A 16,721-nucleotide genomic window follows, 5' to 3' on the forward strand; every position below is an offset into this window, starting at 1 on the left:
CCTTGGCTGCAGTGACAGGTTACTTTAAATTTAGTTTGATTTTTATTTTTAAATTTTGGTGTACTGCTTTATATTAACATATCCCCTGTAATAAAACTTGACCAAAAGGGAAAGAATTATGGATTCAGAAAGGAAGGGAAAATTGTTCTGGCAATCCTTGTGGAAAATTGTACTGTCGACTTAGAGCCTTCCATTCATTGCACAAAATGTGACAGTTCATCTAATATGTCTCTTCTTATTGCCTTAATTATTTCTTTTGATAATGTGTTTCATAATCTATTAAATTCCATGTCTCTTTCATCCTTTGGAGTTCATTTACTTATGATAGTGGTTAGCACAGAAGCCTCTTTCTAAATCCTATCTCTTATCAAGAAACATTCTCTGGCTTTATTGTTCTGATTACAGAAATTCTCTCCAGAGTAGTGATTTTATTAAGCAAAGATTCTACAGGGATATTACGATATTAAGCTATGATGTCTTAAAGAATAATCATTACCAAGTAAAATGCTCATGTAGGGAATTTTACTTAACTCCGCCAGTCTTTTGACTTAAAAGCTGGGAGATATGCGTGTTAACTGTTCATGGTAAGAGGAATCTTTTATTATTTGTTTCTTTACACATTTTTTCTGTGTGTTGCAGAAAAGCATTCATGAGTGGAACTTCAGTGCTGCATCTATCAGGGGAGTAAGGTAGGTTACCTCCTATTGCATGTACCTAGAGAGAGTGATTGATCAGTGTTGTTCTGGGAGAGCATCATGCTGCTTCAGACAGAATGATCTCTCTGCAGTGTCTTACTGTGATTCTAGGGAGTGAATACACATAATACTTGGAACAGTTTAAAAGTTGTTTAAACTTGAGACAGACAGACATACAAGCCTGTTTGAAGTGGTTTAAAAATGCACTTGGAATGTATCCTGACATCGTTCAGTGTTATGTGCGGACACCATGACATAGGTCTGGGCCGTCCTCCAGGCATCCCACACTACATTGCTCTTCGTGCTTTCCCCCTCCCAAACCCCCACTGCAACTGGTTATTCTTGTACTTTTCCTTTTGTTGACACTTTTATCAATGAGATGTGCAGTAAAAGCTATATTTCCAATAGCCAGTTTTGTCCTCACTCCCTGCTTGATTACTGCCCCACATCATTTCCCCTTTCCACACACCATCCTTCGGGAATCGAAGAGCACGGGTCCAAGTACTAACCCCCTAATCCAATACAGGTGAGCACACTACAAACTTTGGTCAACTGCCGACTATTGAAGTTTACTGAACTCATGTTTAGTGGGGAGAGAAAAGCAGAAAAGTGGAAATGTCCCTAGCCACAGGTCACCCAACCCTTGTGTTCCTCCAGGCATGGGTAGAAGCACTTCTTCCCCTGCTCATTCAGTCGAGGTATGTTGAACTAGGTGTTCACTTTACACTTTACACTTTACATCATTTTACACAATTGTGAGCCAGTTCCCAATCAGCAACATTTGGAAACTGTTCACTTGTTATGTTTCAGCATTCTGTCCCACAGCAATTGTGGATATGTTCCCAAACAATGACACTGGACTGATTCAATGGTTACGTGTGTCTGCATCCTAGAATAGTCATGTGCAGAGGTTATTATGCCAGAATTTAATATAGATGCATGTGTGCATATGTATGTATTTATATATGTATGTATATTTGTGGACTAAAGAAGTGCCATACCTTGCATTCGGGAAAGTTTATAATTAGGATTAAAATAACTCATTTAAATTTACATTCTTGCTGCTCATTACTTGTATTGTGGAAGTGCTAAGGAGCCTCAAGTAATAGATCAGGACTACACATAGGCACTGACTTTGTTTTTTGCTGGTGGATAGCTGCAGGCATAAAAAACCCCCCAGGCATTTTACTTTAACTTGGCACATCAGTGCGCCAAGCCCCACACATGCCCAGAAGGGGCAACACATTCCTTCTACCTGGCTCTGCAGCATCTGTAAAGATTGGGAGCTTTTAGAAGCTTTTTTTTCCGTATGTCTGCAAGTTTGGCTCATGGGTGCTGAGCACCCGCTGATTTTTTTCAGTGGGTGCTTGGGCCCCAGAACATCCACAGAGTTGGCATCTATGGGTTCATATTACCTATGTACTTTATAAACACAAAAAAGATTAATATTGCCTCTACTACAACTGGAGTATAAGCCAAGAGATGGCAGAGGGATACAGACAAGGAGAACAGAACAAAATGACAAGAGCAGTGTGGTTCAGCACAATCTGTGGTAGTCTCAACAAGCGGCTTAATTTTCTCAAGTGTTTTTGTAGGCATGGCAGCAAAGGAGAGTTGAAAAGATTTGAAGGAGGATTGTAAGGTAGCTTTATGGATGTTTATAGGGAGCCCTTCCCAAGTGAGAGAGACAGCATGGAGCAAACCACAAAAGTAACAATTTGAAAATGTAATAACTATGATGGCTCATATATGGTTGTTTGGAGTTGAGTAGTCAATGTAGTGATAGTGAATGAGACATGACAGACAACTATTTGATTTCCTTCAACCAGGAGAAAAGGGAGATAATGGAAAAATATAAGCAGGGGAATAACATGGGTAAGGTAATGAGCTAAGCTGATGGCAATGAGGAACTGCTACAGAAGTATTTTGAGAGGATCAGAATGGGACATGATTGTATTTGTCAAGGCCAATGGAAAGAATGTTGAAGTAAGTAAAATGCAAGGTGGAGAAGTTTTAGCTGAGTAAGTGGAGAGGAGAGAGGGGTAACTTAGATGTTTATGTGGAAAGAACCAAGAAGATTTAGACACAGCCTGACTATGAACATCTAGAGAGGGCTGAGTTGAAAACGATGCCCAAGTTTAAAAATGGAGTTTCTTTTGAGGTATCCCATGTGCAGCATTCAAAAACTACTGGTTTACATTGGCAAATTTAGGCTGTTGAGTTTTATACTGTCTTCTGTTGGGTTTTTTTAAGAATTAACTGTGCTTTGATGCTTTTCCCCCAGATATTTTGTTAGTGATGTATACAACTAAAAATCACATCTCTACATGTAAAACAAAATACCATGCAATGATACTGCTTTAAAAATAAAGCCCCTAATTTTTCCCTTGCACTAAAATTTACTTTATACAACTGTGGAGCATTGTTTCACCATGGCTGTGGCCTTCCCTTTGCCTTCCTTGCCACTCTTCCTTCACTGGGGGATGTAGGATGACAGAAGACTGACACAGGAAGCAGCCCTACCATTTCCTTTGACTTTGTTTCAGCAAGGAGTTCCACTCAGCAGAAGGGGATTTTTCCACTGGCAGTTTGCATCCAGATTCTGTGACTTCAGTCACTCGAGCTCTGCAGAATCAGGGACATAGAGTAGGTAAAAGGGTGGGAGGGGTACTTGAATGCATTTCTGTTCAGGATCCCACCAATAATTTATACATATCAATACTCAAGAGATCAGTCTTTTGCTGCACTTTCATTAGATCAGTTCCTTCTCTGTCTCATTTTTTCCCCCTGTGCTTACACAAGCCACGGTAATCTGTGACATCCTGTTTTTTTCAGTATTTTTGTTTACTATATTTGGGGGGGAAAACGGTTTCCTCCACAAAGTGTAACCTTTTTTTAAAAAACAAACAAACAATATCCAGCCAGTCCTCTTCTAGTAATAAATTGTTTCTGCACAGATGTACCATCCTTTGCCCTTCTGGAAACATCTTTAAACTGTCATTTACACTTTTCCTGTGCAATTCAGTTTAGTTTAGACAAAAACTGTAGTAGTGTAATGTAGATTAGTCTGTTTGTTTGTCTGAGCTCAGTGTAGCTCTTCCAGAATTTATCAAACCTTTCTTGACACTGCTAAAACTCGTTAGTGGTCATTAATGTTTTGTGTTTTCCTCTAGTGCTTATTATCAGTTACACCCAGTCTTCATTTGGACCAGTGTCCAATAAGTTTGTTCATGTGATTTACAGTTTTCTAGAGCTAAGAACCATTTCTGTGAAGTTTCCAAAACTCAGTCAGTTTGGCTTGGTTGAGGAGAAGTTGTGGAAGGAAGTAACTTGTGAAGTCAGAAGATCTTTGGGAAAGGAACCATATATAGTGCTGTGTTTTATAGAGAACATAGCAGTAGTCATCCTGCTTCTGATACTTTCTCTTTCCATAGCTCAATTTCTTTTTGCTTCATCAAAGAGCCCAGGCTTGAACCCTAATATCTTAAAGCTGTCTAAAGAAGGGAAATTCCCAGCTCTACCAAGAGCCTCAGTCTTTACTTTTACGCCTGCAAAGGCCATAAATAGTGGATCTAAAAAGTCACAGTTTTGATGTATGGGGAGCATATCATGTTGTTTTTGGTGACCTTTTCCACATGGATGTGGGTAAATATTTATTGGCATTATACAAGCAGCACTTGGCAGGCCTGGGGAAAAGACACCTAGTACTGAAGCATGACTAATGTTTCTGGTAAATATTATAGGGAAATGGTGGAGAAGATTCTTGCCCTGCATGTCCCTCAGCGGCCAATGTACTCAGCTTTTTTCATGAGTAATAGAGTTTTTCCCTTAAAAAAGGGACTCAAAAGATTTATACAGTTCTGGAAACATGATGCTGAATCACACACTGTACCTTTTAAAGTAACGCTAAAATGTAAACTTGATGAATGATTAGTGGTTTGTGCACTACTAAATTACTCTGCCTATGTCTTGCATCCTAGCACACATTCAGCCAGAATTACTTGTTATTGCTTTGAGTCAAAAAGTATCACCAGCCATCAAAAGCCTTTAAATGAGTCCAGCTTCCTGAGGCACTTTGAGTCAGATAGCAGTATTTTGCTTGTGGTACATAGCTGATTTTTAAACAGTGAAGTTCTGTGGAAACTGGAGGAACCAATGCAGGGTATAATTTGCACTAAAGAAAGAGTAATAGCCTTTCTTATATGCAGTCAAAATGAACCCAAGTCACTAAGGGCTATGCTGTGAGCTAACCCCAAGTCTGAGTACCCAAGAGGAACCCTAGGAAACATTGCACTTTAAAGAGACATTGCAGAAAGCAGAGGATAAATCCCTATATTTCTAAATATTTTAAGTTACTATGCTCTGAGGACATATCACGTAAAGCAGTGAATCTCTGTAAGCAGGAAGTGCAGTTCAGGAAGAACTCTTGAGGGGGAATCTTCAGAACTATCCACTTATCCTTAAGCAGATGGATAGTCTTCAGCTTTGCAGTAAGGCAAGTAAAATAGCCTTAGCATCACCATAATTTTAAATAAACAAGAAAAGATTATATGCACACTGATTAGAAGCCCTCGTTTAGTAAATATATGTACTTGAAGCTTTAAGCACAACATTATTTCTCTTCATGGCAGTGGACCTCAATCAGATGTTTAATTGTACTTGATTGCCCTGCTGAACTGAGGTATGGACTGATCCCTGTCCCAAGCAGTTTCTGTGTTATCACAGAGGTGCTCATCATGTAATACATTTTGGGTACTAACATTCTGATTTATGAAGTCATCTTTCCTTTTACTATATAGCTTTTGTTAAATGTCTGCTTAAAATATGTTAAGACCCCAAGTTTCCCATTTGCTTACCAATACCAGACAAAATAGCAATGAAGACTATATAGAGATGGGAAGATGAGATATAAATCCTATTTATAAAGTAATTTTAACAACATCAAAAAAGTGGTGATTCAAAATGTTAGTGGTATTTTTCTTGAACAACAACCATGTTAACCAAGTCTGTACTTTGTCCAGAACCAAATACTTTCATGGTCTCCATTGCATAATTTCTAGTACAAGTTTATTTTTTTTTTTGTTTCCATTTAAAATAGTTTAAGACTAATTTCAATGGAACCAAGATTTTACCACAATGAAAAATTCCATTGATTTCAGTGGAGCCCATATTTCGTCCAATATCTTTTTAAGAAGGGCTCCAAATAAGGGACTTAATACATTTGCCTCGATCCTGCAATATTCTCTATTTAAAACATTAATTACAAATTCTGCTGAATCAAAGTGTGACGTGAAGGGACAAACTGAAGGAAGAACTGCTTCAAGTAAGTGCCTGATATCCAATTTCCCTGGAAAAATTATATTGGATAATGTTTCCTGAAGAATTTGTTGGGATTGAGAAAGCGATGTGTGGTTCAGTCATCCCTCTTTCCAGCATTCGCTTCTGTAGGAACCTCTACATTATGAAAGGACCTCCCTATCCTGCCCTCTTCTTGCTTGTCAAGACAGACAATGAAAATAGTTCTAATAGAGTAACAAACTATTGGACTAGGTGACAAAGTGTTTTCCATCCCAGAAAGTGTCACTGTTCTAGGAATGTTTTGTTCTATAACATAGGTATACCAATTAGTGCATTACCACCTGAAAATTTCCCATAGTGGGCTGAACTATAGCTGGCAAAAAAAGAACAAAGACTCAATAGCTTCTATATTCAGGAACTTCAGGTTCAAGGAAGAAAATGTTTTGTAGGGCTTTTGTAAACTTAAATCTAATGCCAGTGGCGCTTTCCTACACAAGGACAGAGCAATGGATGGTTGTCACTAGCAGTATCAGCTTTAAGCAAAGGTGAGTTAAGTCCTGGCAGCCTTCCAGTGCCACCCTGAAATGCCACTTCATCCAGGCAGCAGCAGTTCATGGTTTCAGACTGAGTGCATTTTAATTGTCTGATCTGAAGTCCAGAACAGTAAATTCAGTGGGATTCTTTCTAGACACTTTAATGGGCTTTTGACTATGGGCATGGGAAAAATGACAGATCTGACCAGCAGCCGGACTCCATTTCCCAGGAACCCCTGCCCACGTGGCTGGGGCTGGATTCCATGGAGATGCCAGCAGCAGCCACACTGTGAGCCCCTGCAGCGCTGGCACGGCATGTGGCAGGGTGCGGAACTGCTCAGCAGCCAAGCTGGGATCTTGTGGCAGTGACAGTGTGGTCTGGAGGGTTGTGGGAGGGGGCTGGTGCTATAGTTACCCTAAGGTTCCCGTAGCCACCCCTCCCAGCACCACTGCCACTGCTGCCTGTCCTGCACAGGTGGCGGCAGCTGAGCCCTCTTCTGTCTGCAGCACAGTCCCCTCTAACTCCCCGCACCAGGAAGAGGCTGGCCCCGCTGCTGGGGCCAGTCTCCATGTAATAACGTGAGACCAGGGTTTCCAGTGTGGCTGCTGCTAGGGTCTCCATGGAAACCAGCTCTAGCCACATGCGCAGGGGCTGCTGGGAAATGGAGTGCACTGCCGGCCAGATCTGGCCCCAAGCCAGACTTTGCCTGTTCCTGGTAGGTTCTTAACTCCTTCATTTTTCTGGTGCTTTCAGAGAAGCATGCACAGTGGTAGGATGCTGGAGTTTCTGGTCAGCAGGGACAGCGTTTCAGAAGGCAAGGGAATGCTTCTGTCAAATGTGTGTATAGCAGCATGATATATTGTGGTCTATATTCAGTTTTAAATCCTGTGCTATAAGGAAGAAAAACTAGATTATCTGAGTAGTTGGATGTTGCTAAACCACTGCTTCTCAGGAGCCTAGGTCACCTGCATTTATTTTGGCTTTTCTTTCAGTATTTCGAAATTTGAAGAACGGTGCTGTTTCCTGTATGTGCTGCACAACTCAGATGACTTTCAAATCTATTTCTGCACAGAACATCATTGCAAAAGGTATGTTTTGGGCCCAGTTTTTAAAAGGATGGTTTTTAATATTTTTTTCAGTGCAAGCTAGTCTTGAAGGAGATGGGTATTGGCTGCTTTGGAACTGAGGCAATTTTGCAGCTCTCAACTCTTATTTATCTTCTGTTTGAATTTATAGGCATTTCAGCATTGTACAATCAGTTCCCAGCACCACTGAAGTTCACCTATGCTAATGCTAATGTGAATATTTGAAAGAAACTGAATTTGTACAAGTCCTTGGGGATTTTTATTACTGACAAATATTAAGACTTCAAGAATTAGCTGGAACCAAATCTAACAAAGCATCAAATGTGAAAATATACTCTTTGAAGTCAGTGGGGCCAGTTGTGCATGTGTGCTGAAATGCTTTGCAGGATTGAGGTCTAATGTAGCTTTCTGTCATTATTTCTGATTACACACCATGATTCCTTTCCATTAGAGTTAATCCTGCTTGTGTTTTAAAGCATGCAGAGTGATTTTGTTTGTGCATGTTTAAGAGGCTCAATACAGAACTCGTATTGAGTTCTCCCAATCACTGTTAAGATTCCCATGATTGCTTTAAGCCACCTTCACGCTGTCTTGGGTCTGGGCTGCTGTATGATGGGCTTGAGTTGGTCCTGGAGTAACTTAAAGAACCTTGAAAACCTATATGTGCCCTGGGGCAGCAGCATTGCCTGGAGCATTATGATTCTAGCTACCTCCCAAACCAGTATGACCCCTGTCTGTTCTAGGTATGTTCGTTCTTACACGATGCTCATCTTTGCAGTCACATCTGGATATGTTCCAATTATGCATCAAACTGTTTGAGGAATATCGGCCACACTGTGCGTGTTCTCTTATTCTCTCCCCAAAGGAGATGCTTGCATAGTTAAGTGCTATATATTTGTAGGATGTTTTTGTTTGTGTTTTGGAGGTTTTTTGTTTTTCAGAGTTTGCATGGGAAGAGGTCTTCAGAAAATTAAAGCCTCCTTCCTGCAGCAGGGAAATTTTTTCCCAGCTGGTTCCAGGGCATTTAGTACCTCTTCATGAAGCCTCAGTCCTTTTACCTAAAATAAGAAACCACTGCTAGAGCAAGAATCTCACCCCTTATTTATGAATCTAGTTATATTTCCCTGACACTTCATATATGTTTTTGTGGCCTTGAGTGTATTATATATGTCATGTCAACACTCTGTATAGCTATTAACTTTCCTTTTCAACAAGAGCAGCCATTTCTTTTTCTTCCCTAGGTTTCCTAAATTGAGCTGTTCTTTTGGATTACTATTTATTATGCTTAACTTTCTGTTGAATTATATTTCATGTAAGGGCTCGTTCTGATGTCACTGCATCAAGTATTTTTTGATTGTTTTTTATACAGGTTTTTTGATATGGTGAATAGTATCACTGAAGAGATAGGGAAGAACACTGAGGAAGGGGAATGTGATGGAGACTCCTTGGAGGTAAGGACAGGTTGTTTTATAGGATTTTTGTTTTAGTTTCTTTCAACTATTGAGAATTTTAGGCCAGTAGGATAGGATTTGACTTGGGAATAGGGAATTCAGTGGGAGCCAAAGATTGATGCAATTTAAAATAGTGCTCCAAGTGTTTGAAAACAAAACATTCTCTATAGAAGTAAACATATTATATACAATATAAAACCAACACAGATATTTCTTACAGCAGGGTGGCAATTATTTGAGCTGGAGGACTACTTAGGGAGTTTTGGTGAGCGTTGTGGGCTGGATCAGCACCTCCTGCAGCCCATGACAGCTCACCCAAACTCCTTAGGTGGTAAATTAATAGACCAGTACAGGGGTGTCAGACGGAGCTGGTGGGCAGGGTCTCCATGATAACCAGCCAAGGACCCCAGACTGGGCAGATGGCATGGGGCTGTGGGCAGGTAGGGAGTGGGATGGGTGGATGGGGCTGTGGTCAGAGCTGGGGCCTGGGTAAGAGCTGTGATCTGCTTCCTGCACAGCTCTGCACTGTCACAGCCCCATGATTCTGGCCCTGGACCCATCTCCCCATTCCACTCTTGGATGCTGCTCCCTGCTCACCCATGGCCCCTTTCAATCCACCCAGCTGAGCGTGCAATGCCCAAACAGGTCCCAAGCTGGTCTCCATGGAGAAAGTGTCTGCTTACCTACTCTATCTGGTGCGAGGTGGATGGGGTGGGGTGCTCAGACAGCAGGGCTGGGTCCGGTGGCAGTGGTAACACTGGCAGCGGCAGCTGAGGAGGTGCTGCTGATGGGGAAGCTGAGTCCAGCTGCTGCACCCCCAGGGGTAGTGGGACTAGTTGCATGTGCCACAGCCCAGGCTGCCCTCTGCACCTGTGCTGGGCAGGGCTGAAGGATCTGCTGCAGGCCAGATAAAATCTGCTGGCGAGCCAGATTAGGCCTGTGGGCGATATTTTGCCCACCCATGTCTTAGAGCATTTAATTAGTCTGATAAGGGAAATAATCTCCTAGCTTTACATTTTTGCTAAAAGCCACCCTTCTGTTCTGCCTCTTTCATTAGAGAGAAGAGAAAATGCATAGAAAGCACTGTTTAATGTTTTTGGTTTTATATTAAATCATTTCTTTAAGGAAGATCTACAAAGCAAATGAAGGTATAACTGTAGGTACTATAGGAATAGCCACATCAATTTTAATCTTCATTGCACAGGTGACAGTAGCAATGAAGACACAGTGGCATGAACTGTGGCACAGGTCCTTTTAAGCTAGTCAGGGACTCCAGCTACATACGTACATTGCCAGCCCAAGCTGAAGTCTGTGTTGCTGCATCTTCAGTGCTGTTGTTATTCATCTTAGTTAAATTAGAACTTGTATAGGTGTATGCCGGCTCATGCTACAGATGCTCACTCCTCTGTTTGCTGTGTAGACATACGTATGTTCAGGAAAGGTATCACAAGAACTATGTAATATGTAGTCAGTGGTCTGTTTAGATTTTCTTCTTTCTGGTAAAGAAAAGATAGCCTTCCAGCATACATTCTATCAGGTGAAGCTTGATTTCACAAGAGTCTCAGAGACATCAAAACTTTTGTGATATTAGTTAACTGGGAGTTTCATTATTACATACTGAATTGAAAGCTGTACTCTAGTGTCTCTGCATTTTAAAACAGATATTGAAGAAATGAAAAAATGTACAGAGAATAGGACTGGAAAAAATGCCTTACAATAAAAGACCGAAGGAGCTCAGTTTGGTTTGTTTATTGAGAAGATCAGGTCGAATTGATTAAAGTGTATAAATGCTTTTGAGTGAGAACTACAGTATACTGATAGGTTCTTCTTATCTAGTGTAGAAGAGCATAAAAATACCCAGTGGCTAAAAGATGAAGCAAGGCCAATATAAATTAAAGATAAGATCATATTTTAACTAAGAATGTGGTTTAACTGTTGGAACAAATTATCAGGAAAAGTGTTGGGTTTTCTGTTTTTTCGTATCTTCAAATCATATCCGGATCCCGTTCTGGAAAGTGTATTAGTCAAATGGTAATTATTGGGCTCAGTCAAAAAGTGATTGGGTACAATTCCGTGGCTGTGTTATACAGGAGGCCAGCTGAAATACTGTAATGGCCTTTCCCAGCCTTAAATTCTCTGACTCGATTAATCTGAATTCAGGAGTGGGGTTTATTCACTGCATCTGCAACTGACCTCTGTTAATACATAATTCTGGCTAAACTGGAATTTGAAAAATTGAAGTTGCACTGTACTTAGAAAACATAGGTCAAGAGAGCAACCAGAACAAATAAGTTCATCCGGCAATAGTTTCCGTGTTTATGCTGAAGCTGAAGTTTTCAGTTGGTGTATAGTGCCCTCTGTCTAACTCCCTTATTTTTATAACAGCTGGCTATAGAAGTACATTTCTTATATAATCAGGTAAGCATTTCTTACTATATATTACAAATACAAAGTTTTATCTTCTTTTGTTTTTCAGTATGACTATGAGTATGATGAAAATGGTGAGAGAGTCATTTTGGGAAAAGGCACCTATGGCATAGTTTATGCAGGACGAGATCTGAGCAATCAAGTCAGAATTGCTATTAAAGAAATCCCAGAGAGGGATAGCAGGTACAGTTATTGTGGCTGAATCCAAATGCTGTTCTGTTGATGTGTGTTGGTTCTGAAGTATGATTTGCCAGTTTTCTGATTAATGAAGACCTTTCCTGAAAAGCTGCTGATAAATTATATTTGTCTGTATAGTGTTCATGCTTCATTTTCCAGTTCATTTAAAGCACAACAATAGTCTCCAAAGCTGTGAAAACAATGAATTATAATAGCAATTGGGAAGTCAGCCATCTCAGGGAGAGAGCTGTGGGGAGAGTGCTTACAGTTCTCAGAAACATTTATCATTAGTCTGATTTTAATAGGCTAGCAACATTACAGAGGCACAAAAAGAAAAAGAAAAAGGTTTTCCTACATGGCTTTTCCAAGGGGTGTACGAAGAGAGCTTTACCATAAATCTAGTAGATCTTTGTGGATCTATGGGAGACTAGGGCCATACACACATGGAGGTTCTGTACCCTGCTGCTCTACCTTTATGTCACCTACTTCCTAATACCAAGATCCCCACTGGGACGTCCTGCCCTGGTGAGATGATTAACTAGCTACTGGAACAAGCTAACAAGGGAAGTGGACATTTTTTCAACTTCATATCAATAGGAGATCCCTTTCTGGAAGTTATTCTTTAGCTACGCATGGGTTGTGTTAAATAAATGGAGGCTGTTGAACTCAATACAGGGTAACTGGTGAAATGTGATGGTGTGAGACATACAGGAATTTGTATCCGTGCAGGTTCCTTAATCTCTATGCATTCGCTATGTCTAATACATTTCCCAACCTTACAGAAGTGTTATCATGGCAAACATTAGAGATTTTGAAACACTCATATACATAAAATAGTTATAAAAATGCTTACTATGTATGATTGTAGAAACTCAGTTCTTGCTTTTTTCATTTTTTGGCACTAGTAACATGTAATGCTTTTACTTCTGGGTGTAGATGTTGCTGAAATGTAGCATCCCATTTGAACATTTGATTAGCTAAGCCTCCTTAAGTGTGCATGGACATGTGGAATGAAGGAAATAACTACAGTTTACCACCACAGATCACTCTTGAACCTAATTACTTGTAGGATTCTTCAAGACTGAGCTAAAGAGACAAAATTTGTATGAGAGCCTATTTAAATGCCAGAATAAACTGTGTGAAACGTGCAGTTACTGCACATAGACATTTCCATTGAGAGTCATTCTGTAAACTGAAATTTCTTCTTTATTTAAACACTAAATTACTTGCAATGGTCTATTTAAGGACTGGACATTCAACATCCTGTGTGTGATGTCATGATATTTGAATTCTACTAGAAACAGGGTATTCAGTAAATACTGTGACATAAGTAATAACTATTAGTAGAACTTGTTTGCACTGGAGCGCTTTCTAAGTTTTTCAGACTGTTTAAAAACTGCAGTAATGTCTTGTCTTTGTTCTGTTGCTGAGATAAACATGTGAGTCACATAGCACAGATTTGTCTGATAAGATGCATCATGTTGCCACATGACTAGAAGGAAAGGATATTAAAGACAATAAGACATGCCTCAAATTTATGTAAAAATATTATCAAAAGCTTATGAAAAATAATTAATGAAAATGGCAAATCACTTCATTTCAAAAGCATCTCACCAAAGCTAGCAAGAACCACAAGAATCCTTTTATTTTAAGCAATAACTAAAAAAAAAAGAAACAAAAACATCTCCTGTTCCTGAATAATCTTTTTGGCTCTAGGAAGCAAGGTCCTGTAAGTTAGAGCAGACCCTGGGGGAATCCACATCCAGGAGGTTGAGTATGTTGAGGGCAGGGGCATGTTCATGTTGTATTTGTCCTTGGCTTTGTCTGCAGTGTGAACTAAAGTAGAAGGGAAACATTTTGAACTTGCAGCCAGAAAAGCACTTTTTAATGAAATTGTCACTTTTTTCAAAACGAAAACAACCATCTTGTGGAACTGCAATAATTTAATTTTTCCTTGCAAACTGATCTCAAATGAAATTACATTTTTGTTAAACTTTTTATCATGTATTATACCCTTATCAAGCTGATAACCATTAAATACAGCACATGTACTTAAATATCAGGAAATGTTAGATTGCGGAGATATTTTCAACAGAATAGAGGCAAAACAAGATGTACCACTACGAAGGTCTCAACTCTCAAATATTTATTCAGTATTAAGTAACAGCCCTGTGAGCACCATATTAGTACTTTTTAGCTAAATAAATAAATAGCGAATAAATGTGTAAGGCCTTACATCTTTGAATTGAGTTTTTTTCTTGCTAATTAAATAGCAGTCTACTAAAACGCCTGTCCTCACTGAACATTTTCTCATGAGTCTATTTAATTTACAGATGTATTCCTATTGCTCAAGACTTTGTTAACCATGTGTTGCCTCTGAAATCTAACCATACAGAGGGTAAAATTTTAACTATCTTGCTGTTCCTCACTAAGTCGATACTAACAGTCCATATTAATGGAATGCAGCAATATGCTTTAGTACGATCAGTGCATTTCATTGATGAGAAGAAAGAACTGTGCTGAAGAGCAAATACAGTTATATAAGGGTGCATACTTCAGAACTCAGCTTAACAATTACTAAATTGGAGACAGTGTGGTCACGCAGATCAGTAACATACACACACTCTTGTTCAGTGGCCACAGTGCCCCAAACCCATAGTTCAGGGGACAGATGTTTGTGTAGTATGTGAGGAAATATTTTTGAAACAAGTTCAGCCTCTAATAGGTATTTAAATAAGCTCCAGTGTTCAAAAAAGGCTTAGCATTTTGCAGCAACCACACATGCTTTTATAACTGGATTTTTCAAAGGAGCACACTGTTCGGCCTGCTGAGCTCTTTTGAAAATATAGTTCATGCTTATGTCCAAGTGGAGCTTCAAGTATCAAACACTCTCTCAGCTCTGGCAAACAAAGCAGAAAATCAAGCAAACAGTCTGGTAGTACATGCAATGTGCTGATGACTGGAAAGAAAATGCTAGAGGTGACTAGAATGATGATTCTACTTTACCACAAATTTTAAAATATAGTAGCTTGGTTTTATTTTGCACTGAAGAACACTGGACACCAGAAACTTCTGCAGAGAACAAATTGTCTAAACCAGGGCTGTCCAACTGGTAATCCATGGGGGTTTAATACACAACCTGTGGGCTGCCACCTGGCTACCACCCCCCTCATCGGTCTTTCGGCTCCTCTCCCCCTTCCATCTTCTGCTTCATGCCTCTGCCTCTAGGGCTGACGCAGGGTGGCAGAAGGTGGCCCAGGGAACCTTTGGCTTGCATGGGGGAAGAAAGAGGTGAGGAGGAAGAGACCTGCACCATCCATGTTGTAAAAGTGGTGACACTACTGCTCATGCATAGAGGGGGTGTCCTGGGGCGGGGAGGAATCACCCTGTATAACAAGTGGCAGCCCCCAACCACTCAACTTGGACTGCCCTGGTTTAAACCCACAAGTTCTGCAACATATTTTGGCTTTGAATTTATGTTTTGGTGAAAACTTACTCATTCTAGTGAACAGCTCAATAAAGAGAATACTGTTTCCTGTGATAAATATCTATGTTGATTTCAAATAAGCCTCTCATTTAATTAAATGTTTCAGAATATTATCAATCTAAAACATAAGCTTTAGCTGATTTTTCTATTGCAGATGACTTGCTGGTTTATTACCCATCTAATTGGTCAGGTTGGTTGGGGCATAGTATTGTCTTGGAAACCCTGAATTTTATTGCCATTACTGTGAAACCAGTTTTCAGGTTTTTAACAAAAAGTATGGATATAAAATTGTAGCATTGTGTACTACATTTCAGTAGGTGTGCTTTATGGGACCTCAGTGGACATGGCTAAAAACACAATTTTATATAAAACTAAAGGTTTCTTTTATTTCCAGATATTCCCAGCCATTGCATGAAGAAATAGCCTTGCATAAACACCTCAAACACAAGAATATTGTTCAATATCTAGGTTCACTAAGTGAAAATGGGTTCATTAAGATATTTATGGAACAGGTGCCAGGAGGTGAGTGAGTTATGTTTGTTTGGGGGTTTTTTTTAATATAAAATTTTAGAACGCTGCAATAATATAAAGTGTAAATTTGGATGAAGAATATTTAAAATCTTTTCCATGGCTATAGACTACCCTTATATGACAGTTTGGAACAAAGACATGTCTTCATCAGGTTGATGGTTTGAATAAATTGTAGAGTATATTGTTATAAGTTATAGGACAGGCTAGAAGGATCAACAAGATTCCTGTATCCCTTTGATGGTTCAGGGAGAGCATGGTATAAGGGCAGATCTTGTAGTCTAGCAGACAATCTCCTTCTCTATTTAGACGCCATTTGGATAGACCTCTGCAGCATCCCCTGATGTTACTTGTCAAAAAAGAATACAGAAATATACAGAAAGTATATGATTGAAGTCCTACCTTTTGGGCTTAAATAAGAAGATTCAAATAGCTAATTATGCCTTCTTTAAAAGCATCACCAGAAAAAGATCTTTAAGGTTCATTTATGTTCCCCAACTTGACCCATCGTGTGTGTGTGTGTGTGTGTGTGTGTGTGTGTAATATGCACTGGGGGGAATCTGTTCCATAGGTGGGATGAAATATCTAGCTGCATACCAAATTTATATGAAACCTATATGTTGTCATCTCAATGTTATCAGTGCCTAGTGGAGATCAGAATCTAGATTAAGAACAGCTCCCTGAAAATTAATCTTGGCAAGGTAAAAAAGATGCTGGCAGAAACAATTAAGTGCTTTTGAACAGCTTACTTTCATTTTCATGTCTTCTTTGATCAAACGCATTTTAAACAAAGTTCTCCTGAAATTCTCATAAGAGCTGGTTTGGGAGTATTTTGATAAAATATTTTTCTTCCCTGGAAAAAGTAAATTTGTAAAAACCAGAAGTTTCTATGGAAATTGTATTAGTTTAGACAAAAATGTTGTTGGGAAGTTTTATCCAGGTTTAATTTCTGGAGGAAGAGAAAGGGAGGGAGAGAGAGAGAGAGAGAATGCAACTAGAATAGCCAGCAGCCTATTAGGATACTTGCTTGATGCAGGAG

The 16,721-nt window shown here is 39.6% G+C and overlaps 1 protein-coding gene across 1 annotated transcript in view; it reads left to right on the top strand.

Moving 5' to 3' along the window:
• The window catches only part of MAP3K5 (mitogen-activated protein kinase kinase kinase 5), a 106,644-nt gene that overhangs the window by 60,217 nt on the left and 29,706 nt on the right, over positions 1-16,721 (top strand). Inside the window, 5 exon segments of the mRNA XM_006030266.2 lie at positions 640-689; positions 7,520-7,615; positions 8,982-9,063; positions 11,540-11,673; positions 15,549-15,676. Of these exon segments, the coding sequence (XP_006030328.2) occupies positions 640-689; positions 7,520-7,615; positions 8,982-9,063; positions 11,540-11,673; positions 15,549-15,676 (490 nt within the window).

This window comes from Alligator sinensis, unplaced genomic scaffold, assembly GCF_000455745.1.
Source record: "Alligator sinensis unplaced genomic scaffold, ASM45574v1 scaffold417_1, whole genome shotgun sequence".
Lineage (NCBI taxonomy): Eukaryota > Metazoa > Chordata > Crocodylia > Alligatoridae > Alligator > Alligator sinensis.